This window comes from Pieris brassicae, chromosome 8 (assembly GCF_905147105.1).
Source record: "Pieris brassicae chromosome 8, ilPieBrab1.1, whole genome shotgun sequence".
Taxonomy (NCBI): Eukaryota; Metazoa; Arthropoda; class Insecta; order Lepidoptera; family Pieridae; genus Pieris; species Pieris brassicae.
This window is the reverse complement of record NC_059672.1, coordinates 14,896,312-14,923,482: the sequence shown is the minus strand read 5'-3', so window position 1 is coordinate 14,923,482 and position 27,171 is coordinate 14,896,312. Positions and strand designations below refer to the sequence as shown.

The window sequence follows — 27,171 nt, the reverse complement described above, 5'->3', positions numbered from 1 at the left end:
GTTATCTACTCTTTAATTAAGAGTCTGTGCTTGTAATTTGTCATCTGCTGTCTACATATAAATAAATAATTTAAATTATTAGCAATCGTAAATTGTGATTTGATGCGTGCTGTGGATTTACATTAACATATTGATTAATATTTACATTGTTCTCTATTTAAGGGTGAGTTTAATTGTAACAATAGGAAAGTTTTTAATAATCACATTTGTCATATATATAATAACTACGCCTATTTAAATCTTACCGCAGAATCTTAACGTATTCAAATAAAATAATAATAGACGATAAGAAATTATAATTCCTTTAACATATTGTGTGTGTGTTGTTTTTGATTTTACAGAGATTATTTTAAAATTATAATAGCATTGTAATTCTTAATGTAATTTTTATGGGTAAGAGTAAGACTTATGAAACCTTTTATTTTTGTTGTAGGTCATGCAATCTAGAAGACAATAAATTTGTATGCAGACAACACTTAATTTTATGTGTACATTGATAAAAAACCAAAGGTACAGACCAAAGACTTGCATTTTAACATTAACTATGGCCGAAATAAATGTTTGCAAAAAGAAGGAATGCTTGGCTCAAGATAATATTTTATCCAAGAAATATTATAGAAGAGCTGAACACAGGTATGACAACTTTAGTAATTATCAATTTATAATCTCAATATATGCCAAATGTTTCTTCATATTGTCGTAGTAATGTTAGTGCTAAAATTAATTAGTTTAATGCTAAATACTAATAATTAATTTATTTGATTGAGATGTGCTAAATTATCTTTATATAAATCAGACATTATCCAGTTCACATAACTTTTGACTGACTTCATAAAATCTTAAGAAAGTTCTGTATATACATTTTAATTAATACAGAATTGAATAATAAAAACTATAGAAAAATATTTAACAAAAATAGTGTAATGACATAAAATATTAGGAGAATGTCAAAGTTTCTATAAATTCTAATCATGTAAACTTACTTATAACACAACTTTTTCTTTGTCATATAACATAGGAAAATATTTTTTTTAAATACATATATACAAGTAAGCACAGAGGGTGCCTGACGCATGCCGTTGATTTGGTTTAAGGAATCCAGGTTTTCTCATTTTGTTTGTTCATACAAGGGAGAGTTTATTGCGCAAATAGGATGAACAGTCTATTGATGCTCAGCCGTGCTTTGAACGCAAGTCCACTGGTTTGAGTGGCGCACGTTCAAGCCACTGGGCCAACACAGTTCAGGCTATATGAAAATTACTTAATGAAGAAAATGATAGCATAGTTTGTGAATTTACATCATTATATTTATCACATTTGACCTGATAACAGTTTTATCACAATGTGGGGTCAGTTTGTTACGATCTATTTGTGCCTTTTTGACGTGGATATCAATAGTTCTCTGATATACTTGGAAGTGAGCTGTCGTACTTTGTTTTAATTTAAATAAAATGCCCGACGCGTTTGAAGTAGCCTATCCACTTTCGCCGTCCGTAAGTCCGCAAGAGATTCGCGCACGCGCCAATTCTTCTTCAAAACGGAGGCCAGTTGTGGCAATTCTTGGAGATGAAACCGTAGAAATACCTGATAAATCAATTGCCGGTGTTGACAAACCTCTATCGCGAAGGGAGTTTGAGTCAGGAAAATATTCAGAAATTATTCCAATAATGCACAGTACGTGGCTTGATCGAAGGCACTTGGAACATAGGTAAGTTTATGACGCAAATGTTTTCAGAACTCATTAGAAAGTTATCTACAATATCAGGTAAAAAATATCTACTATAAAGATATGTATTATTACATTAATTTATATTTTGACATCAATTTTTTTTATGTACATAAACTACTATTTTATGTTTATTAAACTCATTATTTTAAAGTATATCGTAATAGTAGTAAACTGGGAAGAAAATGTGATGAAATTGAAGTACCAATTGCTTAAAATTCACATCAAAAGTAATAAAATAGTTAATGTAGGTTTGATTGCTATTGTGAATTTGTATTTGCATCGGGTTAGCCCGTATTGAAAACTCTTTCATCAGAATTCTACACAATAAGGTCAATAACAATATTGACTTCAGTCACTATCGCCTGTGCGTCATTGTTTCCAGCCATTAGTTATCTTAAAAACTAGACATAAAAATACGTGATAAAACTGGAATTTCAAAAACGTATATTGTAAAAGTTTGATAAAGATGTATTTTCTACAAATTCAATTAAAATTGTTCAATGCAGCCATTATTACAGTCAGTGTTGAAGAAATGTCAGATTCTGATTTAATCCTTTAACCTTGTCTTAATAACGGCAATTTGTCATTTGAATTTTGGTATTGTGATTGATTGTATGAATCAGCTGGAGTTGGAGCGGTCGCGGGGGAGGTTATAAAGGCCTCGTTAGCTATGTGAATGGTGTTCGTACTTCGTAGTTCGTGCTCACTGCTCAGTAATCGCGGATACTTTGCCGTTTGACAACGTCGAATTGTATGACAAGCGCGTCTTATCACGTAATATAATAATCGTATGCAAACAGGTTTTCGCATAGTTATAAGTTCTAACTGTGACCGTGACATAATTTACATACATGTACATCATCGTTATACCGTTTATTTGTTTATGTGAAATTTGAATGGTGCAATGAGTTTTGGTGCTATTTCATATCCTTGACAGCTATCAGGTTTACCTTTCTATTGTGTATTATTCATGAAATTATTATTCCTGCTATATTTATCTTTGTAATTTTCAAGCGTTATAAATTAATATATAATTTTTTGACAAGATTCATTTTGTTGACCACTTTTATAGAAACATATTTTAATAGAAAATTTAAATAGCTACGACTAGATATGTATGTATATCTCTTAAGCGTAGAAAATTCTATGCGAGTGTACTACAATTTGACTACATGGGAGTGTTTAAGAAAAGCCACAAAATTTTGTATTACCTTGATTATTAACTTCGCGATAAGCTCTTTAAACACTATACGGCACATAGATGATAAAATGTCTGGCGAAATTATATTGATTTGTTTCTCATCGCTCCCCCAGACTGCGTCCTGCCCCCGTCCTCAGAAATTAAATTATTCATCCGTAGGGTTTAAATAAAGTAGTACGTTTAAAAGACCAACTATTTATAAACGATATAATAATAAAGTTTCCAAATTAGTATCCTAATGGTTGTAATATTTGAACTAGTCTTTTGTAGCGTCCAACCAACCATTGTTCTTGCAGTAAACTTATTCACACATTTGATGTATGAGTCTTCGCAGGGATCATTATTCTCTTAACCTTGTTGCTGTCAAGGATATTCAGTCAAATACTTCCTGTATTTGAATTTCAAGTAACACAAACACAGTTTGAACTAAACTGCAACAGTTGAATTATAAAATACTTCTTTTGTTTACTAATATTGAACACAAGGTTATTTAAGAACGAAAGTGCAAGTGAGTTAAAAATAAATTGTAATGCCATGAGGTATCAAGTGATGGCAAATGGAACGTCAGATATTCCCGGTATGAGTAATGGCTCTTCTTACGGAAAAGGAGATAGATATACTGCGGCTCCTAACGAGTGAGTTTTACAATATTTCCTATAACTAAGGATATTAACGTATTTTAACCAAACTCTTCATCAATCTTAACAATTTTGTCACCAACAGACGTATGATTTCGTTTGATACTTCGTAGTTCGTGGTATTCTTTAATACTCGGTCGTTATCTTTGTTTATAAAATTATTTTAACGTCAACATCCGAAATGCTTTGCGTGTGATATTGAGCATAATATAAACAAGATTCAGCTACTTATTCGCTGAATGGATTAACTATTTCGAGATCACTGGAAACTCTGGAAATAAATATCATCTGCAATTAATTGGCATTGAATCTAATAATATTTGGCAAAAAGGTCATCGTGGCACAAATTTGTGTTTAGCTGTCGGTAGTGTCTATCCCATTATTAATCGGCCCAACGCACCCAGTGACGACAATGCAATTTATATCTGTGCTATCACCTGTCCTGCACAGCAATATTGTTGACATTGGTAATAAATGTTATTTCAAGAATAACTTTGCATCTGTTAGAGGACACTGTAATTTATTTGTTTTCCTAAATAGAACGAAAACAACACGTTTCGTAAGTCACATCTAGGTTTTAGTCAGTGAGAGTGTAGAAATCTGTTACAATATTCAAATTATGAATACATAGTTGTTACGCCTACCGCTTTGAATATATTATTGAGATGTTGAATAAATTTCGGCCTTAGATTTCTCTTGCATAATATCTCTTATCTTTGCTAGTCTAATGAGGTCTGTTGTAATATTTATGGAATATTTGAATGTTAGTTTTCCTGTTTGCCTAAGGCAAAATTAGGTAAATAGTAGTCCTTTGCCCGAAATATACATCATTAATGGCCGTAATTAATGTTTGCATGCTTCAAGCATTGAAAACTTAAACTTTGTAATTAGTTTATATAATTTTTCGTTAAAAATTAATGAAATATAGTTACCATATTTGAAAAGTCATTTTACCTGGATTATTGTCTTTTGTATTCATTGACTTGCTGATATGCGAAAATTATTTTATTAATAAGAAAGATTATTTGTTGAGTAAACTAACTGAACTATATGAAATACAGTGGACCTAATGCGTCATGTGTCGACTGTAAATAGGAATAATATGAATTCACTTCCCTCGAACGTGTTAGTCTTTCTGTCCTAGATTTCCAAATTATACCTACATGAATATGGCAATGGGATTCGAAGCAATGCTAATACGAATATTTGTTGCAGGATCTTTGTGAACAGATCTCTCCATTTAGAAAATGTAAAATTTTATGGCTTTGATATGGATTACACTCTGGCTGGTGAGTGATTTATTTATAAAAAAACATGTACTGAGTTATTGAAGTGTCGCGGTGTTTGTTTTGTTACATATCAGTAATTGTTTGCAGAGTATAAATCGCCGCAGTATGAGACATTAGGATTCAATCTTACCAAAGAAAGGCTAGTACATAAGGGATATCCGCAGGAAATTTTGGAATTTGAATATGACCCCTCGTTTCCTGTTAGGTAAGTTAGTGTTTTTTCATAGATTAACATTTATCATTATGGTGTAATGAATAAAATTTTCGATGTTTTAATTAGGAATCGCAAACTTCGAGCCACAATGCACAATTTTTTCGAGAAACAATTTACTTAGCTAGTTTATTTTAAGTGGAAAAATGGTGTTATCGACGAAAGATCTACTCGAAATAGTAAATGATGTAATACTACTGTAAAATATTTGACGCATAGGTTAATCATACGCTATGAATCTGGTCACTCGAAACATAAATACAATTCTGATATTTCATTTTTTTTTTGCAATATACACACTGAGGCTTAAACGATATAATTTTTATGTCTATTGAAAAGTCATACATTTCGTATAATGTTCCGTAACTGGGGCCATGAATAAACGAAGCCTTAGTTTTTCAAACAGTTTTAATTTAGATTTTTATTACTACGCAACATCTGTTTTCCAATCGGCCTCTCGTCAGTTGTCCTTCGAGAAAGGCTTCCCTGTAGACGCACTATCCGTTTAATTGTCCAGCCTTTCACCAGATTTCCCTTGCTTTTTATTACACCCCAGGGATGCAATAAATCATTGACGCTTTCATGTACGCTAATATTTTTCTTACATAAATTTGATGATGATTCATTTAAAAATTTAAGATTTCGTATTAAGGTGATTGTAATATTATATGTTTTTCAGAGGTTTGTGGTTTGATACCTTGTATGGAAATTTGTTAAAAGTCGACGCGTACGGCAACATTCTTGTATGCGTGCACGGATTTGAATTTTTGAAACAGTAAGTATTTGTATATGTTTTTATGCCAGACAGGTCTAATATTTCTTGATTTTGAAGACATCTATAAATAAAAACTAGACTTCAAAATAAATAGTAAAAGATTCTTTAAAGTTATTATTTTTTTTTCAGTTCACAAGTATACGAATTGTACCCAAATAAGTTTTTAACATTGGACGAGTCAAGAGTGTATGTGCTAAACACGTTATTCAATTTGCCGGAAACATATCTGATTGCTTGTCTGATTGACTTCTTCACAAACTCACCTCAGTACGCAAGGTATTTAGGTATTTTTATTTACTTTTTTTGATGTGTATTAAACCTAACTTAACCCGGAGGATCTCCGAGCAGTTTAAGCACTGACTGACTCGAAGGCCCCAGGGTTGAGACATTTGGACAGCGCGATTTTGGGAATGACGTCAAGGTCAAAATTCTGTTTTTAATTTATTAACACGTATACGTATCAACACGTAACACATATAAAGCTATCTTTATCGTTGGAAGTGACTTGTAAATATTTTAGAAAGTGTTATAATTATTAGTGACTAGAATTTTTTCGTCGACTAAAATGGATAATCGTAAATGTTTCCATTAATTTTAGGGAAAAAACTGGAGTACGATGCGGAGATTTAGCTATGTCGTTCAAATCGATATTTCAAGACGTTAGAAATGCGGTAGACTATGTTCACATTCATGGGGACTTGAAGAAGAAAACCATAGAAAATCTAGATCTGTATTTGAAGAAAGACAAGAGGCTCCCAACTTTCCTTTCAAGGATAAGAGACAGCGGTGCGAAATTATTCATTCTGACGAACAGTGACTACAACTTTACAGACAAAATCATGAACTATTTGTTCGATTTCCCTCATGGCGCTAAGGTGAGTAAATTTTAATTAAACAGCAGTTCTGATATGAAGGTGTAGGCGGAAAACGCATTTCTACAATTGTTTCGCTGGGAATGAAATCCCCGAATTTGCGGATTTAGTCTATTGAAATTGATTAGAATTATAGATTGAATAGAATATTGAAATTGTATTAGTACGACGACTTGGTGGACGAAAAACTAAGCATGTTTCCATTACATATCGTATGTCTATAATTATGTATAAGTAAATAATTAATTAATAGTTCTACAATACACAGAGTCAATTTAAGTATCTTGTTAAACTTTCCGGCACGTAACATACAATCTTTATATGCGCAAAAGACCTTGTGTACTAAATCTCTACTTGCGCGATTTTCCTCCCTCACCAAGTCTTGTAAAGCAACAGTTCGATACAAACTAAGGTTTAAGGTTCTAATTAAGGAAAATAATATCGAAATAATATTTTTTTTATTAGTGACTATTGAAATATTTGAGGTTGAGCTATATTTAATCTTCAGATAACGTGTCAATAATAATATTTTGGCTGATATAACATTATTGTGTATTAACATATAGTGACGAATTATTGATTAATAATCACAAGCTGAATTACCAATGTAATTTAATTTTTGAATCATAATCCAGAAACTCTGGGGTTGGGTTTGACTATGGGTTTTCGAAGATTCCAAGTATACATTGAACAAAAAAAAAACCAAAACTAAAAGATCCAAATTGTTATTACTTATCTGAAAATAAATGTTCCTGTTCATAAAATCGTATATTCTAGTAATTTTACCCCTCAATTGAATTTCATAAATTTCATTGTATATTTCAGTGTATTAAGAAGGTTTAAAGTATAATTTACTTGACGACGTCCATCGATAAGGACAAAGTACTTAACTATTTTGCGTTGTGATATAATTATATAACTTTAATTACAATGCAATAGAATCGTTTGCGGTTTGAAAATAAACATCTCTAATAAATATCTGCGGTAAATATGTAATAACACACGTCTCCAAGGCAAACAAATGTTTAAGGCAAGTTGATTGTGTAAAAAAACTATTGGCAAATCTATTTTTCATAAAGGCATGAAGATATGTGTGACACCGCTTTATGTACAGTTGTCTATGCCAGTGCTGCATCGTCTTTTAAGTAGTTGTACGCTTGTTATGGAGCCTAAAATTTAGATGAACTAGTATTTTTGTCAAGCAACAATGTAGTGTTAAAATAATAATTGTTGGAAATCCTTTGAACAAGTGCGAATTATAAATGAAAAAAAATAATAATATTAAAATGTGAACTTTTAAATCAACGTCACATTTTAATTATTCTAATTATATCACGTTTTTTATAAAGTTTAATTAGTAGTAACGAGCGTTGTCAAATATTATTATTTTCTATACAATTATTCGATATAGTTTCATATGTATTACGACCCTGACATGTCATAATTTTTTGTATTCAACCAAGTGATATGTATACTTGATTTATTTGTCTTGTTTTTGTTACGATCTTGGCATATCATATTTTTTGTTATACCATTATATCATATATGTTTATGTTTTCAGTCACCAATTGCCGGATTTATTAATAGCTCTAAACCAGTCGTGTAAGAAGTCAAAAATATAGTTTTAAATTTATCTATTTTTTACTACTTCGATGTGAGAATGTGTATTCTATACAATCATCAATTCCGGGTAAAGAGTAATATCTAATAGTTCATTGTAATTAGCAAATTCATTAAAATTCTTTCCAATGTTACATATTCCGATGTTCGATCAATGGATTAAACATTTTATAATATAATTTTTATCACGTTTTAAACACAAAGCGATAAATTTTAATGAAAATTTAGTTAAGTGAGCAATAATAATATATCAGTTGGAAAATACCTAGCGAATACAATAGTTATAACAGTAGAAAGTTGAATACTGATGATTAACTTATGTCACTTTCGAATAATAAATTTATCGTAAATTTATATGCACAAAAATAACAACAATATACAATTAAGGACATCCGGTGATAATAATATCAAAGGAAATTGTAAAAACAAAAGAAGTCTTCACGATCAAAGACATGATTGTCTTTTTATATACCTATTAAAAATATTTCACAGCCCGGCGATCCTCACAGGAATTGGAGGACCTACTTTGACTGGATCGTGGTAGATGCTAAGAAGCCCCTATTCTTCGGCGAGGGCACAACTCTTCGGCAAGTGGACACACGTACGGGGGCACTCAAAATGGGACACCATGTTGGACCTCTGCATGAGGGTCTTGTGTATTCTGGAGGTAATTTCTTGAAAACATACATATTTAGGTGTAAATATAATCTAAAAGAATTATTAACAACGTTCACCCAGCCTCAGTCATGTGCCTAAATAATTTTAAGTTTGTGATATGAGGTGTATTTATAAAGTATTATTATTCGTAATGTTAGCTTTAGGCATTTTTTTTACATGCGTAAGAAATATTTAATTATTTTAATGGCGTTATGTTGCTTGTCTATAATTGGTTGTTTGAAGTCGTATTTGCGTCTTTAATTAGACGGTGAGTCATTTCATTGTTTTCAATAATCGTTAGCTTAAAATATTTGCATGGAAAATTACAAAGGAACCAAACGCCTAATAAGAATTTCCATCTTATAATTTTTGGAACAGAAAACAAGCTTTTTAAAGAAATGTTATGCAAATTGCATACGCTTAATCTTTTAGTAGGGATCTTTTGTTTGGGTCAGGTAAACTTTAGTACATAATTTATTTATGTTTCTATATTTCTGTCTCTGCGCAGTAGTAATAGACTTTTTCGCAATTAGAATCGTACGTTATTTTTTATAGCATATGTATGAAATTACGATAGTGACACCCAATTTGTGAAAAATACCAATTAAAGCATGTACTATATGTACATATGATGATTTATAGAAGACTTCAATGTCTACTAAAATTTCAGCTATATAATTTCAACAAAAAATATTATATTTGCCGATAAGTCTATTTACCGAAGCAAAAGGCATGTAGAACATCCTTCTACGACTGATTTAATGCGGATGGAAACGTAGAGCATACTTAAATATAATTGTCGTCTCTGTGTGGTGGTATATAAGCCTGACACATTGAACTTAGCACAAGATTCCTTATAAGTATATTTTATCTTTAAATACATGTAGCTCAACAAAGCAGTCAATGCCCATTTCGGTTATAAAACTTGTATTATTTAGGTTAGTATTTTATTATCTAGTGTGAAAATTACGTGGCCTGTGGGTAAATTTATGTTAGAAACTATCGAGCACAAACGACCTTATTTAGTAGCCGTAATTAGTATTGTTTTTGTAGTGTCAAATAAAAATAAATATTTAATTGCATTTGTTGAAATACCTTAACAGAATTAAAAATAACAATGTATAGGTTCTATAAAAATCTGTATAACTAGCCCGGCCTTTGTACACTATTTCTTTATACATAGTTCTTTCGATTTCTCACACGTGTCACTTTGCGACCGCTTTCGCTTCTCATTGTTACCGTGGCAGTGATGAATCATACAGTACTCACCTAGTACAAAATATAATAGAATGGAAATTGCATATCTAGCAATAAAATTAAAAGAATTCGAATCATATATTATCCTTATCGAAGTGAAAATCAATGATACGGTATCACCCAACATTGACCTGAGAGTCCTTGTTGCTATTCAAAGATATTCATGAATTGACCAAAAAAATTAATCCCGCCGCATAAAAACAATTATGGTTTCAACTTGGTACAAGACCAGGTTTATTGCTTATTTGCGTTCATAATGAAACTTACGTATTTCAAACAATTTGGTTAACGAATAAAATTCTAGTTCCTAAAGGCGTACGTCGCACATCGTGTCATGGACTCAGAAATAATATGTTTACCAATTTCAGCTTGTCAATTCCGTTTATCAAGTTATTTATAAACGCTAAAGTTTTATTACAATCTGTGGAGTAGTTACGAATGCAGGATACATAAAACATTATTTTTATCTGTTTGTGTTTGTGTGTCTTTTTTATAGAGTTAGTTTATAATTTGCCTTGGCTACTGCGTCATAAATTATCTTATCTTATTGGTTACTATGGAATGTTATCTCATGTCTAACTCGGCATCAATTGTGATAATTAATTTTTAATGAAAATAACGTTGTTACTATCTACTATTAAAGTCCACGTTATAATCGGGCTGCAAGAATCCTAGACAATATAGTTTGTGACAGTGATCCGTTATCACTTGAGACTTTGGTATACAAAAGGTTACATGATCAGGCGTAAGTTAATGCCAAAGCTTTCATCACTCTTGTTGCTGACGAGATGAAAAAGATATGAAACTACAAACTACTAACGAACTAGACTGAATGTGATCTTCATTTGTTCAAATAGTGTTCGTTATGTTAAACGCCTTGAATGTTTTTGTTTTACTTTAAAGTAACTACTTTCGTGAACACTCATCACGGTGCGCTCAATTCGAAGGTATCTCCGAGTAAACAGTTCGTTGTTTTGTGAAATGATATTTAAACTGAGAAAAGGACACATCGTGTTCCACTGCGAGTACCACGCACATACGTTTTATTAGAAATAAGTGATAATTAATTAAGTTTATCTTGTAATCTCAGGCTTATTTATAGCTTATATATCAGCATATTATAATCAGTAATATGGGTCAGAATAAACGTGTTTACCGATTGCTAATTATACCACTCTTTCTCGAAATTGGTTCTCTTTTTTTGTGTGCGCAGTTTGGAAACAGCGCTACCATTGTAACAGACACGGCATTATCTTTAACGCTCATTAATAAGACCGTATATAACGACGAACAGAGTTTTCTATGGCAGTTTTTTCCGCGCACCACCCCTATGTGAACACAGCTGCCCACTGAAGTAATTCCGAACCAATTCGACTTAGGGTCCTCCAAGAAAGAGCATACCAATTCTTGAAAGGCCGGCAACGCACTCGCGAGCCTTCTGGTAATGGGAGTGTGCGTGGCGGCGGCGCTATCACTTAACATCAGGTGAGCCTCCTGCCAGTTTGCCTTCTATTACATAAAAAAGTCCGTATATAAGTTCGTTAAATGCAACTACTATTAACTAAGGCGACGACATGTAGTTTTGTATTCGGAACGTATACATATTCTCGCATTAGATATTTTTTTATTTATTATTTTCTCACGTGCAAAAATTGAACAATGAGCGATCCAAGCGATCTTTTTATATCTGAGGTGGAAAGGCATGTACGTGGGGGATACGCCCCCGGAAGTAGCACCGGTATGTGGTACTCTATCTACTCCAGAATTTGAACTATTCAAAGACTTGGTGAGCAATACCTACTAATCCACCTCGGGTACGCAACCGGCAAAGCCGCGTTGAAGAGGCTCCGGGGTCGGTCTCCCATTCTAACGCAGCCTCTTTTCTTTAACTACGCGCAAAACCTCCGGTGCAGTATACACTACATAGGAGGTAGGAGATGGGCAGATTTTCTCCTATCTACTCCTCGTCTTATAACCCTAGGATTCTTAAAGCAATCAATTATCATGTACTGTATAAAACTAGGTCGGTGTTGGGTCCCAGGCAACCCTATAGGAGACAAGAAATGTGAAGAAGACAAAAAAATATAATAGGATCATAATGTAATTTTAATATTTTTCATACGGCAAAGAAATACTTGAAATGTATTAAGTGTGCGTTTGCCCTTGAACCTCATATCGGTATTGAAGTTATTACCGACACCTAACGAGCGTTAAACACGCAAATATGTACACGCACACATAGTGGCAGTTATAATTATTAATAAGTAAAGCGCGCTAAATTAAAAACTACGTTCAAGCAAATTCTTAGTACTAACCTGGTAAGTGCGGCAACGTCGCTTCAATATTCTTAGTACAAAAAACACTATGAATTTTCGTAGATATTTAAAGTCAAGCGAACCATGACTCCCCTAGTTAAAATCGCTAAAAGACCTTGTAGCTTAGGTTCGTAATGTCTGTCCCGTCGATGCGCAAATTAAAATTTCAAAATAAAATCTACTAGAATTATTTTTTTGCCATTTTATGCGATATTTAGTCTGAACATTTATGTCTAAATCCACAGGATCCTGTGACGTATTCACTGAACTGATTAGCGCCAAGGGCAAAGACGTATTGTACATCGGTGACCACATATTCGGAGACATCTTGAAGTCCAAGAAGATTGGTGGATGGCGTACATTCCTCATAGTTCCAGAGTTGGTCCAAGAGCTTCATGTATGGACAGACAAGTGCCAATTGTTTGCTCAACTCCAAAATTTGGATATACAACTCGGAGATATGTACAAGTGAGTTATTTTGTAGACCTTACTAACGTTTAGGTTTAACTAAAAGCGGATGAACAATGTTTTTGTTACGCAATTATCTTAAGCAATATTGGGGGTCGTAGGTTCGATCCCCGGCTGTGCACCAATGGACTTTCTTTCTATGTGCGCATTTAACATTCGCTCGAAGCGTGAGCCCGTTTTGGCTTGGACGCACGCTGTCAAAAAGTTGACAGCGTGCGTCAGGCACAGACAGCTGATCACCTACCTATTAGATTAATGATTAATGATCATTTGGATCATGAAACAGATACAGAAATCTGAGGCGCAGACCTCAAAAGATTATTTACGACGTATAGTTTGTGGAATTGTAGTTCTTTATTCAATAAAATATAATTTCTTTACAGAGATCTCGATTCGAGTACAAAAGAGAAGCCGGATATATCCAAATTGCGTGCGGCCATTCGTGACGTCACACACAAGATGGATCTTGCTTATGGTATGCTCGGGTCGCTCTTCCGCTCCGGGTCCAGACAGACTTTCTTCTCGTCACAGGTATGACATTATACGAAATCTCTTATTTATAATGTGTTTACCTTTTACCTACCTAGGTACAGTATATTTGAGGCTATAGAATATTGACATTCAAAGATATTTTAATGTCTACACGCACAATTTAATAAGCAATAGTTCATCAAAAATAAAACATGTTAGAATGACAAAATAAATTAAGAATTGTATATCAAGTAAACTATTATCTATTATAAAAACTCCTAAATCATTTTTCTTTTCTTAAGAAGACTTTTTCTTCAATCTAGACTGAGATACCGGTGGGCAACACTTCTGTAATTTTTGTTGTCTGAATTATTGTTAAAAAAGAACGTTCCTTCAAAAAAAGATATTTATTATCTTCGTCCCTATTTTTGTTTATTATTCTGTTAACTGTGTGTGTATGTGTTATAATAATTCATCAGAAAGCATGTACATTTAAAAACCCTAAATAAAATATAATCAGATAATTGTAATAGAACACAATAACAATATAAAACATGGACTGTACATTTGTCATCATAGTTACCGTTTTTAACGAACCATAACCATGGTAACAATCGGTGGACACACGATAATAGAGCATTGTTTAGTGACACTAAACTATGAATTATTACTTTGTGAGTACCCTCATAATTTAGAAGACATTCTATGTGGTAGAGTTCGTTACACCCTACATAGGGCCGTTCAAGTATTAAGCAGATTTACAGCAATGTATCCCCCCCACCCCTTCCTCTTATCAACAAAAGTGAGCAAAGCTCTTTACAATATAAGTACATAAATATATTTATTTTTTTGTAGGAATCCTCGAAAATGCATTTCGTTTCAAGAATAGTCAATGTGTGGGTAATATGTGTAAAAAAGTAAATAATTATTGTTGACGTAATCACCAAGTAAGAAAATCAGTAGTAGGTAATACTTGAACGTATATTGAATATTTTTACGAAATCTATAGAGATTTCGTTTATTTTAAATATTTGAGATAGTTTTATGTCATCTGACACACGTGGGATATAAGTTATTGAATATTGTTTTTATGAATGATTATGTATAGAGTGTTGCTGAAAACAGAAGATTAATATATATATATATGTATATAAATTACCAGTCCTATATTACTATTCCAGGTGGTGAGGTACGCAGACTTGTATGCAGCATCATTCCTTAACCTGATGTACTATCCCTTCTGCTACATGTTCCGTGCCCCGGCTATGCTCATGCCCCACGAGTCTACGGTCGCACACGAACAACGATTCACAGTTGATACGCCCACTATTGACAGGTATGTTATTATTAGTTACTTAAAAGTAAATTAATAAATATTAAAATAAATAGTCTTTAACCCCGAGTTTTTAGCACTAATAAGTAGAATTGTATAGTTATCAAAATCGGAAACAATTTTTATTTTTGTATGGAATACTAATTCCACTTAAGGTTCTTCGCTACAAGAGCGTACAATGCACTCGCGAGCCTTCTGGCGGTGAGTGTTCATGGGCGGCAGTATCTGTTAACATCAGATGAGCCATTTGCCATTTTGCCCTCTGTTATATAACAAAATGCGTTTTGTGAACTTTCTTTGCACTAAACGAAAGTATGAACATTTATCGAACGAATCGGCGATTTAACAGTATGAAAAATAAAGTGTTATTGAAATCTATAATTAAGAATATTGTTTTCATACTTTAGTCTGATAACACAAAACGGTCTCATTAGTCGAATCTACGATGACGTAACATGCCTGTAAATAATATATCTACGTTTATCCAATCGTCATGCTATCTTTAAGTTTAATTTTGACCGAGGTTGAGTTTGATCGAAATAAAAAATATGTAACTTAAGAATGACAATTAACACAAAAACATTGAAGTTTGTTTACGTGTTTACAGACATGAAACGTCATAAGGAATGGTGTGACGCCATCTTGTCTAGAGCATTTTGGCGGTTTATTGAAATTGTGTTCTTAACAGAATTAAAAAATTGTATATTTAGTTTTTTTAAATCTTGACTTATATATAATCTATAGTACACTCTTGCTATGGCCGGAGTCAAAACATGATCAAGGAAATGAAAGGAAATCTCTTACCCAAAGCGTTTTTATTATTCTGTATTTGTCACCATTATTATAATCATATATTACTAGGTTGATATCACAAACAATTGATTTTTCTTATCTGTGCTCGCCTCCACTTCACTCGTTACATTATCATTCGTTAAGTTCCATCTCAATGTTAGATAAAGTAGGTAACAACAAATACAACTAAAACTTAATAAGAATAATATTTAAACAATATAGAGCAATGATCGTGAGGATTAAACTTGTTTTTGTTTGTTTTTTTATCCTGTCTTAACTATGAATATTGATTTCAAATTGGTATAATTATCTAAAAATTCTTTATGTAATACAACATTCTTTGTTTGATTTTCTGGCGCGTATATAAATAGTTTTGTTGGTATTCCGACATATATCTGACCATGTGAAAATCTAATTAAAAAAAAATTAAGTTTTAAATTTTTCAAGATAAATGCTACAAACAATTAGTGACTGTAATAATTATTTTATACGTATTTTATCAAATATAACTCAGATTGAAGCATTTTTTCTAACGATATTCATTTTTCTTTTCATCCTCTTCAAAAGTTTGAATTAAAAAAGTCATGATTACTTAATATGGTGGTTAAGCATTCTTAATTTCTCTAAATTGTCGCGCAATTTTCTAAATGTTTTCTTTCATAATAACCTGACAATACAAAACACGGTCAAGGCATCACGCGTGAAAGGCGTAGGGAGGGAAATAGGGATACATTTTTATATATATCGATATTGAACAAACCTAGCCTTTTTACTAACAAACTGTTCATTTCATAGTTAAATTTTATGCTATAAAAAGTACAACAAATTATAACTATATTTTAGGGAAGAGAATTTATATTTTCGCCTTGGGTATTTTTAGATTAAGGCGAGCGAACACTTTTGTATGCCCAACGTCGTTAAATACGTTTTATATAAGCATTGGGCAACAAGTGTTTAAAAGAAAATTAATTTTTCTTATTATTATTTAAAAAAATATTATTATTAAAATGAATAGAGACGAGATAAAATAAACTCATTCCAAAGGAAGTGAATTTGCGTGTTATAAAGAGAATGTAAGTGCGTGCTCCCATTTCACCATGCCTCCTGCTGATGTCATGTGGAACATGGTTTGTGGCGGAGAGTTTATTGCCAGTTCTTCTCTTCCGTTTTACGCCCTTGATTTGAGAATTAGCAGTTAATGTAAAATTAGAAGCATTTAAATTATATTTTTTTTATTGACTTTTACATTGTACATATAAAAGTATATTTCTTTTTTATTGACTTTTACAGTGTACATTGTGTTACCTATATGTATAAATTATTTTTGAATTTGACTTTGAAATTCGTTAATATTTATCCACAGATCGCGACAAACGTACGCCCAACGCGCTCTCAGCGCTACCTGCGTGGCCGAGATTTCCTCTGATGAAGCTGCTGGATCACAGGACTCGGACAGCAAGGTATAAGATAATTAATGATTAGTAACGTTAACTTGTGGGACTAAATCGTGTATTTTTTACATTATGTATGTACCAATGGTGCTACAACCTATTTAGGTCTGGGCCTCAGATTTCTATATCTGTTTCTTTACCATTTTTAATAGGCAAGTAGGCTATCCTATATATATATAAGCTATCCTATATATAACCTTCTGTGCCTAACACAGACAGTCGAGTTTTTGGGTCTATGGCATGCCAGGTTTCCTCGCGATTTTCCTGGTAAATGCGCACATAGAAAGATCATAGATATATATCATAGGTACTACTCTTAAGGCCCACACCTAAAAAAGATTTAGCACTACAGATTTTTTTTGTTATTGTAATTTCTAATAGTACCTACAAATAAAATAGGAACAACTAAAGTTCTTATATTAAACCTCGTATATTGATATTACCGATATCTACAATATGTGGATACAATCGAAATGAAAATATCATTTATTAATGTACACAAATGATTCACGGAAAAAAATGATTCTAAATTTCCATTGACTGCCATTTATTCAAATTAGGGGGGTAGACAAGAACTGCCAATAAACTCCCTGACACCACTTCACGCTCCTTATCACATCTTAAATTAATGTTGATAGTAAAATATAAATAATTAAGTAAAACAAACGTTTAACCTAACGCATTAACCGCGGTGAAAATAGGAGTATGCTTTTACATTACTGTGGAAACAACACGCAAACACGTAGTATCAAATTGAATCAAGGCAGAAAATAATATGACGTCATACTCTGAATCGCGCTATCAAAGTATTCATATTAGATATGTAAGATCAGTTCCTTGGAATTCTGTGTCTAACTCCATATAAATATATTTTTTCTAGAACTCTACAGTACCTCATGTCCGTCCAGAGACGCCCCGGCAACTGACTCACACACACGACGAAGATTGCTCTGACGATGAAGATGTTTCTAAGGGGTCACACAAATAAAACAAGGTATTTTTAAACTGTATTATAATTCAATTGGCCTATTGTGTTTCAAGGTTTTTTAATATTACTCTTTATAGTCTTTCACGTATGTAATTATAAAACATACTTAAGAGTTATAATTTAAAATGATTATGTAAGATACAAAAAAGAAGTTAAACGGTCAGTTTTTGCCATCATATCTGTAAAAATTGGACATGGGATTAACGAAACATAACATCTATGTATGTATACCTATCATAGATTAACATAGCATAACATCTATCTATGTATATATATCATAGATTAACATAACATCTATCTATGTATTAATATTATAGATTAACATAACATCTATGTATGTATACATATCATAGATTAACATAACATAACATCTATCTATGCATAGACTCTATGTATACTTTTTTATTGTGTTGCTTAATTATAAACCTTCAACTGAAATTTGTTTTTGCTTGGTTACGATGTTTCTATTTAATTTTAAAAAGCCATGGTAGTCTGCGATAAGGAAGGGCTTAGCGTCAATTCACGATTTTTTTCTCATAATAAGTATCAAAATTTATTGTCCAACTGTAATGACGTAACGGTGTTGTCATTATAATAAAAACAAATCCACGACAGTTCACTTTACGCACAGACTAACTAAAGCGGTACCACTTGAGTCCAAATTAAACAACAATGTCTGCGAATGAAGCTTTATTTGTACTGTTTGCAATGTTTAATTTACGGCCTCACTTGTTTATATTCAATAAAATATTAACAGTACTAAGTCTTATTCTAAAGATATAATATCATACACAAGTTCTTCATCCGCTTCGAGTTCAATGCGCACCACGCGCCGCCATAAATATCCCATCTTGAATATCATTCCATCCCTTGTGTTGGTCCTTCCACGCTTTTCGTAACTGTACGAATTAACTTACGTTTAATTTAAGGTAAGCCGTGGAAATAATTAGAATAACTATTTATTTAATTCGTATGTATTGTTATAGGTACAATAGACAACCGATGCAGATACACTGGCCTGGTTTACGTTATGAATATAATTTTTTCCCTTTAAACTTTATGTTAAAACCAAATGTTTAATGTATAAAAAAAATATATTAACCATATTAGACATCCATTTGTCCAAGGATGTCCAAGGATAATGATGGATGATTTTTAGTGTCAAAATGTTTATTATTATAACCAAACGTTTAGGCCCTTTTTTCTTGATTTTTTTATGCGCTTTAATAATAATTAACGTTTTTTCAAAGTGAGCTTTGTTTTCATATGAATAATTTTATGCGCTAGATTGGCGCAAACAAGGTTCATGGTTAAGACCTTCGAGCGTCCTCATTGTTTACAAAAGTCGTCATTTGCCAGGTTCCCAATTCCCTCACTATAGCGGACATTTTCGGCTGGTCAAGATTTAAAAAAAGCGTGGCAGCATTTTTTGGCTTTTAACAATTAGTTCTAGTATGTTTTGTTGGACAATGGCTTATTTATTCTACTTTTACAATTAGGTTTACAAACAAGAAGTTTGTGTAACAGTTGCAAATTTATCCGTGAAGCACAATCTTGAAATTTAATAATGCGTTTCTAGTGGAATTTATAAGTCATTGTATGTTGTGTTTTGTAAGATTTATGTTTATAATAAATTTTATTTTTTGTTGTGAAATATTCACAATTGGTATATTTTTTAAGGTAAGTTCGTATGTCAATTTATTACAATATTAAAATATATATAATTATAAAGCTATATATTATAATTTTCAATATACAGTTATCAGTATATATAGTCACATACTGCATAAAAATTAATCAAAATTCAGCGGCTCGATGTTGTTTCTCTCTATATAATACCTAGTAAAAGATAGAGACAGACTACGTCATGCTCTTTGAGTTCTTACGGATTTGAAAAGGGAATTCTTCAATTACTGTACGCACATGATTAATCTCTGATAATAATTGTTATAAGGTAGAGTTAAAATGTAGCTATAGGTGACACTAAGTGTAAAGTGGAGTCTAAATTAAAAAGAAAAAAGTATTTTGACATTCTAATTTCAATATTTCCAACGATTTTCTTTCTAACTTTCAAATTTTTGCGAGTGTCAAAGGAACCTCAAATAAACACTAAATGAAAAGAATAATCTAAAGATAACAGTCAAACACGTACAACATATGATTTAAATCAAAGACATGACTATAATGGCAATACATTTTCCATGTGTAATGCTTGCGATCTCTAGTTTATAAATAGAAAGGACTAAGGCCGCCTCGGGTGTCAAACCCAATACAACTTGAATCTTTATGTTCTATTTTTGAATCAAAATATCATTCTCTAGGAAAGACTGTTGTGTCAATTTTGGTATTTTATTCGATGATAAAAAATGTTTGTTTCTATAAAGTTATTTTGTTCTAGCCAGTCTAGACTCCACTTAAAATTGACTGAGCTGCACATATTAATTGTTATTTGTGATTAGATACGAGTATTGTCCCTAACTATTGATTACAAGTATGTGATTATTACTAGTGATTTTAATATATTTTTAAATTACCAGAGTAAAATTGAACACAATAAATAGAATGAATCATACATTGTGTATTTTATTTATAACCCCTATATACTATATAATATTATAGCAGTAATTCTTCCAAGTAGTTTTCAAACTCTTCTTCGCGAGATTTTTCTTCTGTTTCTTGAACACCTATAACAATATTAAGCATTAAAAATGACGACGAAGTTGACGTTCATAAAGTGACAAAATACATCTTTAGTTTTAATAACTATATCCGATCATATGTAATTAATGTTAATATATAAATATTAAACTTGGCTAAGTTTTCATATAATTTTACTGTAATCTACGATTTGATAATATTATATTGTCTCAAATGCAAATTCATTGGGGCCTCAGTCCATCAGGCATAGGGATTATTCTGAGGTGGATTGGACCACTATGACTCACTTAGTCCGGACCCTCGATAATACGCTACACTACTACGGCTACATTGAAACCAGCGAGCCGCTACTTCAAACTAGGTATCTAAAATTCATAATCTAATTTAAGTTACAATCTTGTCTTGAGAACTGTAAGTCAATCTTTCCTACAGAAAAATGGTTCGACAGACCGTGGAACTAAGTTTAAGTTTGATTAACGTTATAGAATGTGCCTAAGAGGCGGGCGCCGCACTTCATACACTTCTACTTGGCAACGTCGAATCTAAAAAGTATATCATATAATATATTGAGCACCTTTTTTCCACAAAGAGTTTCCATCATCGTTAACCGCTTGGGCTGATATCGATGGCTCCTCAGATATTTCTTCAGGTTCAATTTGGGGTACATCTTCCTCATCTGATTCTTTACCACGTTTCTTCTTTATCCTTTTAATCTTAATCCTTTTATCACTTTTCTTTAACCTTTTAATCTCCCGCTTTTTAGATCGGTAGTTTATTTTTTCTGAGCATTCTGGACAAAGACCTGAATTTATAAAAATATACATTTTCATTTAATATAATATGTAAGTTTTTCTACGTACATGTAAGTAGATACTATAACATTAAAAAGATAAAGCTATCGGATTATTAAATAGGGCTCCACAAGAAAAACGTAAATGTACTGGGTGCCTACCATGAGGCACTTATTAAAACGGTCCAGTTGAGATGCTAATAAGTTTATATTCCTTTTAAATCGTATTGCTTCGTAATATGGCCTATTAACTGTAACATTGGAATAGAAGACTGAACGAAAGAACCAGAATTGGTATGTGGCCAGGTAGATCTGAAATTTAACTGTCAAACTTGTTTCGACAAATGGTTATACAATAATAAATTTAATCTCAACATTATTTTTAATTATTTATATGACATAACATTGTGATGCTTTTTAAACGTCAAACTTTTGACTACTAACGACTAATTATTTTAGCGAACAAATTGCACTACCTTATAAAATACAATTCATAACATAGATTGGTGTTAATTAGATGAAACAATTACGAAAACTTACATATCTAATAAGTACCTAGTAGATAATGACCCAATGTAGAACAATAATGTATTAGGAAATACTCACGAACTTTAACAAGTGCATTCTTCTTTTCGTCACCTTCCCGGTAAGCAAAATTAACTTCCCACGATTTTAGCCCTTGATCGCTGTTACACCCCTTAGAGCCGCAGTGAAATTGTCCCTTCCCAAGAACAACTTCTTTTTCGATGCGCCACCTCAGAGCTACCTAAACGCAAACCGATATCTTCGAAGAAAAATTCGCAATATATCTTCGGTTTACGCAAGCACCACACATTTAAATAAAGCTTCCTAATTATATACATTGCAAAAAAACGAAAGAAGTCGATTTATATAAATAATCTTGTAAATTTGACTTTATATACGTTGCGAGTTTTTTTAATAAGAATGTTTGTTTGAGAAAGATAAGCGTAATATTGTAAATTATATAGCGCTTGTGTTATAGTATGACTAAACTCTCAACGGAGTACCTACGACTACAGTTCGACTATTTACTTGATTGGTGTCTTACTTTTGTTTATAAATATTCGTCTGTCACTTGACTCCTATAATTACATTTTTGTGTATAATTTTATTTTATAAACGGCATAGTGAGGAGACGCAATGCCTCCTAGAAGAAAAGCCTATATATTATGATTGTTTTTATAAATAACATACTGTTAGCTAAAAGAAGCATATCACTGAAGCCACGTGATGCATCAAGGAGCGTGTTTCATGTTAAGGATAGAGAAAGTCAGTCTGAATAAATAAGATGCATGGAAGATATCGCTCGAAAGCGTTAAGACCGCTGCATTGCACTCCTATTATAATAATAATTTAAATCAGTATGATAACAAGTTAGTTAACTAATGTGTATGCGTTTTCGTTGTATTGTTTACAAAACATCTTGTTTTTATTTCAGCAGTCATTTTATTGATGAGTACGAAGTTAGTGCAAATAGGCAATTAGACAGTCACTTATCACCAAGTAAAATGTAAATAATATTATAATTAAAGTAAAATGTAAATAATATTACCTAATTAAAAATATTTAACGATAAACAATAAATTAGAAATAAATAAAGAAAAATATTTTTAACACGAAATGTGAAAATAAACGATCATATCCTGCTTTTGGAAACAAATTAAGTTAATTAGCAGTCGTAAGTCAGCTCAGCTTGCTTTACCCACTGCGTGTAACACGTTAAGCCTAGGTTCAATCGCTGGCAACCGATAAATATTTTCTTCTAATTGTATAAAGAAAATTAATCTGTTTGTCCCATGAAGCCCATGCTCCAGGGTTAAGGTAACTAACATTAATTGTGAGAATAATACTTAATTTAAAAGATAGACCTATTGCATAAAAGTTATTTTTCTCTAATTACACCGACTTAGACCTCGTAATTACTAGCGAATGCTTCATTCCAAATCTCATGGGAGGCCTTTTATTAGCGATAATTTATTCGTTAATTTGTTAGGCAGCTTGCGCCTTGATATTCAATGTCGAATATAAGAAATGGTGAGCAGATGTGCGCTACTGTATCTGCGGGTTAATACCGTACGCGCTATATTTAGCCTACAGAAAGGCAGTACCGCTATTGTGCTCTCCCTGGCTTGTTACGCATTATACAAAGGAAGGTCTCTCGGGCAAAAAAAGGCCATTCAAATTCAGAGGGGCAGAGCCCCATTTTATGTTAACGGTTAGGGGAAACTAAGTATCTCAACGTTTATTTTATCTCATAATGCCTCTCCGTTATTATTATTAGTTTAAATTCTGTATATACGCATTGTTCAAAGGACTTACTTTATTCTCTTTATATCTGCTTAAATCACATATACAATACTCTTTAAAGAGTTTATCATAATATTTTTTAGCTAACTGCTTCTCCCATGTGTCGGCCACATCGTCATCTTCCCAAAGAAACTTGTGGTTTTCTCTTATAACATCAAGATCTGTTCTATCCTTAGATGTGTCACGTATAAGAAGTCCCGTAGAGCCCTTTGTATTTAAACAATACACATTAACCAAGTACTTATGTAATTCATATGGATTAAGATTACGTAACCTTGCCGACATCGCAATGACAACCTAGAACAAAGGGAAAATGACTATTTTAATTTGGAAACAAAATAAAACATGACTTGCAACAAACAACTCTTTAATAAAATCAGTAATTATTACAATTTTCATAAAAATTATTTATATATTATATTAAACGGATCTTATTCTAATTGTCATGATGAGTTTTATAACAAGGTGCACTTTATATAAATATCGCAGTAAGAAGGCATCAATAAATAGTGTTTTGTGCAGAAGTTAATATCTACTCTGAATATTATTGTCAGTCTTGTAGATTTTTGTGTTCTTTTCCATTTGGCTCAACCTTAAAACTATGAACAAGTCATGCATATAAACCCCTAAAATTAAATGTATAATAAATAATATGCAATTATTGTCTACACCTAAATACAAAATGTTGTCAATAAAATAGATATAATGTTATTGGTATTAACAACCAAGTAAAATTAAATGAAGTGGCACATAGAATGACTTAAATTTAAATAACTTTGGTGTTTAGCCAATCTTTGGGATTACAACAATTTACTAAGTCAATACCTAATTGATGTCATTCTATACATGGAAAAATATAAAACTATAGAATCAGAAACATGTATAATTAAACAATAATTTGTGATGCAAATTTAAGTTCATTAATAAATAGCATTTTAAATCTAAATTAATTTCATGCTAAATTTACAGTTTGAGACCATGTCAACAGGAAAAACTTCAAAGTGCCCTATTATCTAATTACAGTTAAAAAGTGTAATTGACTTCCATTTGGCATAAATATATGATAATATTTACTTTATTAAACTTTTAATATCTAAAATATATTATGTATTTGGTATATTACTTAAAGTAAATATATAGAAATAGGCACATTAGTTAGTTATTGCTTTGGTTACAGCACAGTATATTAAGAATAATATTTTATCTTATCTAAATTTTGGCAATGTGTACACTTCACTAGCACAAAAATGCTTTAAAGATATACAAAAATATATTGAGTTGTTAAAGCTTTCAATTAGAAGCAGGAACAATTTGTGACAAGTTTTATAGAAGGCCCCAAATGTATTAATATTTCTCCTATCTCTTATACAAACATTACAGCTTGGCTATCTGAATCTTTGGACGTTTGACCTATATCCACATAAATATCACTTTATCATATCTAAAAAGGCAACATTGGGTCGAGATATGTGTGACATTTTACAATACAGCACCTGCAAAGGTTTTATAACTACTTACTAGGTTTACTGAACATGCAAAAATAACTAAATTTATAAATAAAACCTAACTCAAAAGCAAATACAGCAGCACACTATAAGAGTAGAATCACTCACAATAACACACCATAATGACTAATTATAATATGAACTAGAAAGAATTTTTTCAATTTGGTATAAAACATAATATTCTATAAATATTAATTATGACTAAATTTTTGGCAATGGGAGAATCTAAGCTTCATTAGAAAAGGCATCATAAATTTGATATAAACATAAGCACAGCTAATTTTTTCCTCAAAGAATTTTATAGTTGATGCTCATTATTATCCATGTGTTTTCTCATGTTTTTTCATATTATCAGAACGAGTGAATGCTTTATCACAGACACCACAGTAATATGACTTTTGTTTGGTGTGAACAGTCATGTGACGTGACAGCTCACTTTTGGTAACAAACTTCTTTTCACAGACAGTGCATGCATGTTTGCGCACATTGAGGTGAAACTTCATATGTATAGAGAGTGAACTTGACTGGGAGAATGCTTTATGACACAACTCACATACAAATGGGCGCTCTCCAGTATGCTTTCTCAAATGGTTCATGAATCCTGTTTTTGTATAGTCTTTCTGACACAAGTGACAAAAGCTTGATTTAGAATCCAACATTCCTGGAAAATGACTGTTAATGTGTTTTCTAAGTTCCCAATAGCTAGGGAACTTTTCTGAACAAACATGACATGGATATTTTTTCTCTTCGGTGGGTTTAGCATTGCAATTATGTGATGACAACAATTGTTCACTGGAAAATATTTGGTTACACTGGCTACAAGTATGACTAGCCTCCGAGTCTGTAGACAAAGTTACTTCTAAATAATTTTCAATGGACATGACATTCCCATTTGAGCTGTCGGCGTCGTCGCTTTGATTGAGAATAGTTTGATCGATTTCAATATCTTTGGTATCCATTTTGGCTAGATAGTTTCTATAGTCTAATAAATCTTTTCCTGAATTGTTATTATCAGGTTCTACAAGATGTAGAATAGGTGACTCACTCTGCCCTCTCTCAGGTGAAGGTTTCTCGTTGTCCGAATGCTCGGGCTTTGACGATACGTTATTGTCCGACTCCCAATCATTTTCGATAATTTCAACATCAGAATCCGAATCTTCGTCACCTAATCTTGAGTTTATTAAATGAAATTCAATGTCGTCGAATCGCAACACATTAGGCGGAAGTTTAACCCCGACAATAGCCTGAATCGCCTGCCATGAAAGCTCCTGGGGGTTGTTCTGCATATTAAATCGTACTATTCTAACCTACAAATGAGTATATTCGGATTACTACAATGAAATCTTACTTAGTTAAAATCTAATTAGGTACCCTGACATATTTACCTGTTACGTGCACGATTTTGAAAAATAATAAGCAGCTGACACCAACTTTCTACATCTAAAAATATTATGCTACACAGTTTACACTGCACTTAACTGCTTTGGCCTTTGATGCCATAAAATACTACCACAGAATCAATTAGCTAAGAGACACAGATCAACTATCAAGAAGACGTAAGTCACATAGTCCATGCACAGAATACTTGTATACTTAGATCATGATCTACTCTACGGGTTCTACAGTACCTTTATGCGTGTAATATAAAGGTTCTTAAACATGCACTACCTTCCTTCTTTATATTAGATTAATAACAGTTACGAAATTTAGACAACGACGTACAGAAATACAATAAATAAAAAAGTTAAAAACATGAATTACAATATATAATTTTATAAATCATATGCGTAATACATTATTATCCATTATTATACATATGTTAT

General features: G+C 32.1%; 2 protein-coding genes across 8 annotated transcripts; one reads left to right on the top strand and one right to left on the bottom strand.

Annotated features, from left to right (window-relative positions):
• The first annotated feature begins 31 nt into the window (after positions 1–31).
• On the top strand, positions 32–20,639 carry LOC123713490 (cytosolic purine 5'-nucleotidase). 6 transcript variants are annotated; one of them, XM_045667174.1, is made up of 14 exons: positions 32–163; positions 434–633; positions 4,784–4,857; positions 4,945–5,062; positions 5,748–5,843; positions 5,973–6,119; positions 6,442–6,718; positions 8,828–9,002; positions 12,810–13,032; positions 13,416–13,563; positions 14,685–14,839; positions 16,992–17,088; positions 17,960–18,073; positions 19,054–20,639. In XM_045667174.1, exons 2-13 carry the CDS (start codon positions 464–466, stop codon positions 18,065–18,067), a joined length of 1,788 nt encoding a protein of 595 aa, XP_045523130.1. In that variant the 5' UTR covers positions 32–163; positions 434–463; the 3' UTR covers positions 18,068–18,073; positions 19,054–20,639. The 6 variants fall into 6 exon arrangements, with proteins under 6 accessions (XP_045523130.1, XP_045523129.1, XP_045523135.1 ...); XM_045667179.1 differs by lacking the exons at positions 32–163; positions 434–633 and adding exons at positions 1,975–2,517; positions 3,416–3,565; XM_045667177.1 differs by lacking the exons at positions 32–163; positions 434–633 and adding exons at positions 1,975–2,517; positions 3,337–3,565.
• LOC123713491 (protein FRA10AC1 homolog) lies at positions 20,639–26,849 on the bottom strand. Of its 2 annotated transcripts, XM_045667181.1 has the most exons (5): positions 26,734–26,849; positions 23,856–24,140; positions 22,122–22,281; positions 21,300–21,527; positions 20,639–20,751 (listed from the first exon to the last, which is right to left on the bottom strand). In XM_045667181.1, the coding sequence occupies exons 2-5, from the start codon at positions 24,126–24,128 to the stop codon at positions 20,681–20,683; spliced, it is 732 nt and encodes a 243-aa protein (XP_045523137.1). In that variant the 5' UTR covers positions 24,129–24,140; positions 26,734–26,849; the 3' UTR covers positions 20,639–20,680. The 2 variants fall into 2 exon arrangements, with proteins under 2 accessions (XP_045523137.1, XP_045523136.1); XM_045667180.1 differs by lacking the exons at positions 20,639–20,751; positions 21,300–21,527; positions 22,122–22,281; positions 23,856–24,140 and adding an exon at positions 24,249–26,655.
• Between the last annotated feature and the right edge of the window lie 322 nt (positions 26,850–27,171).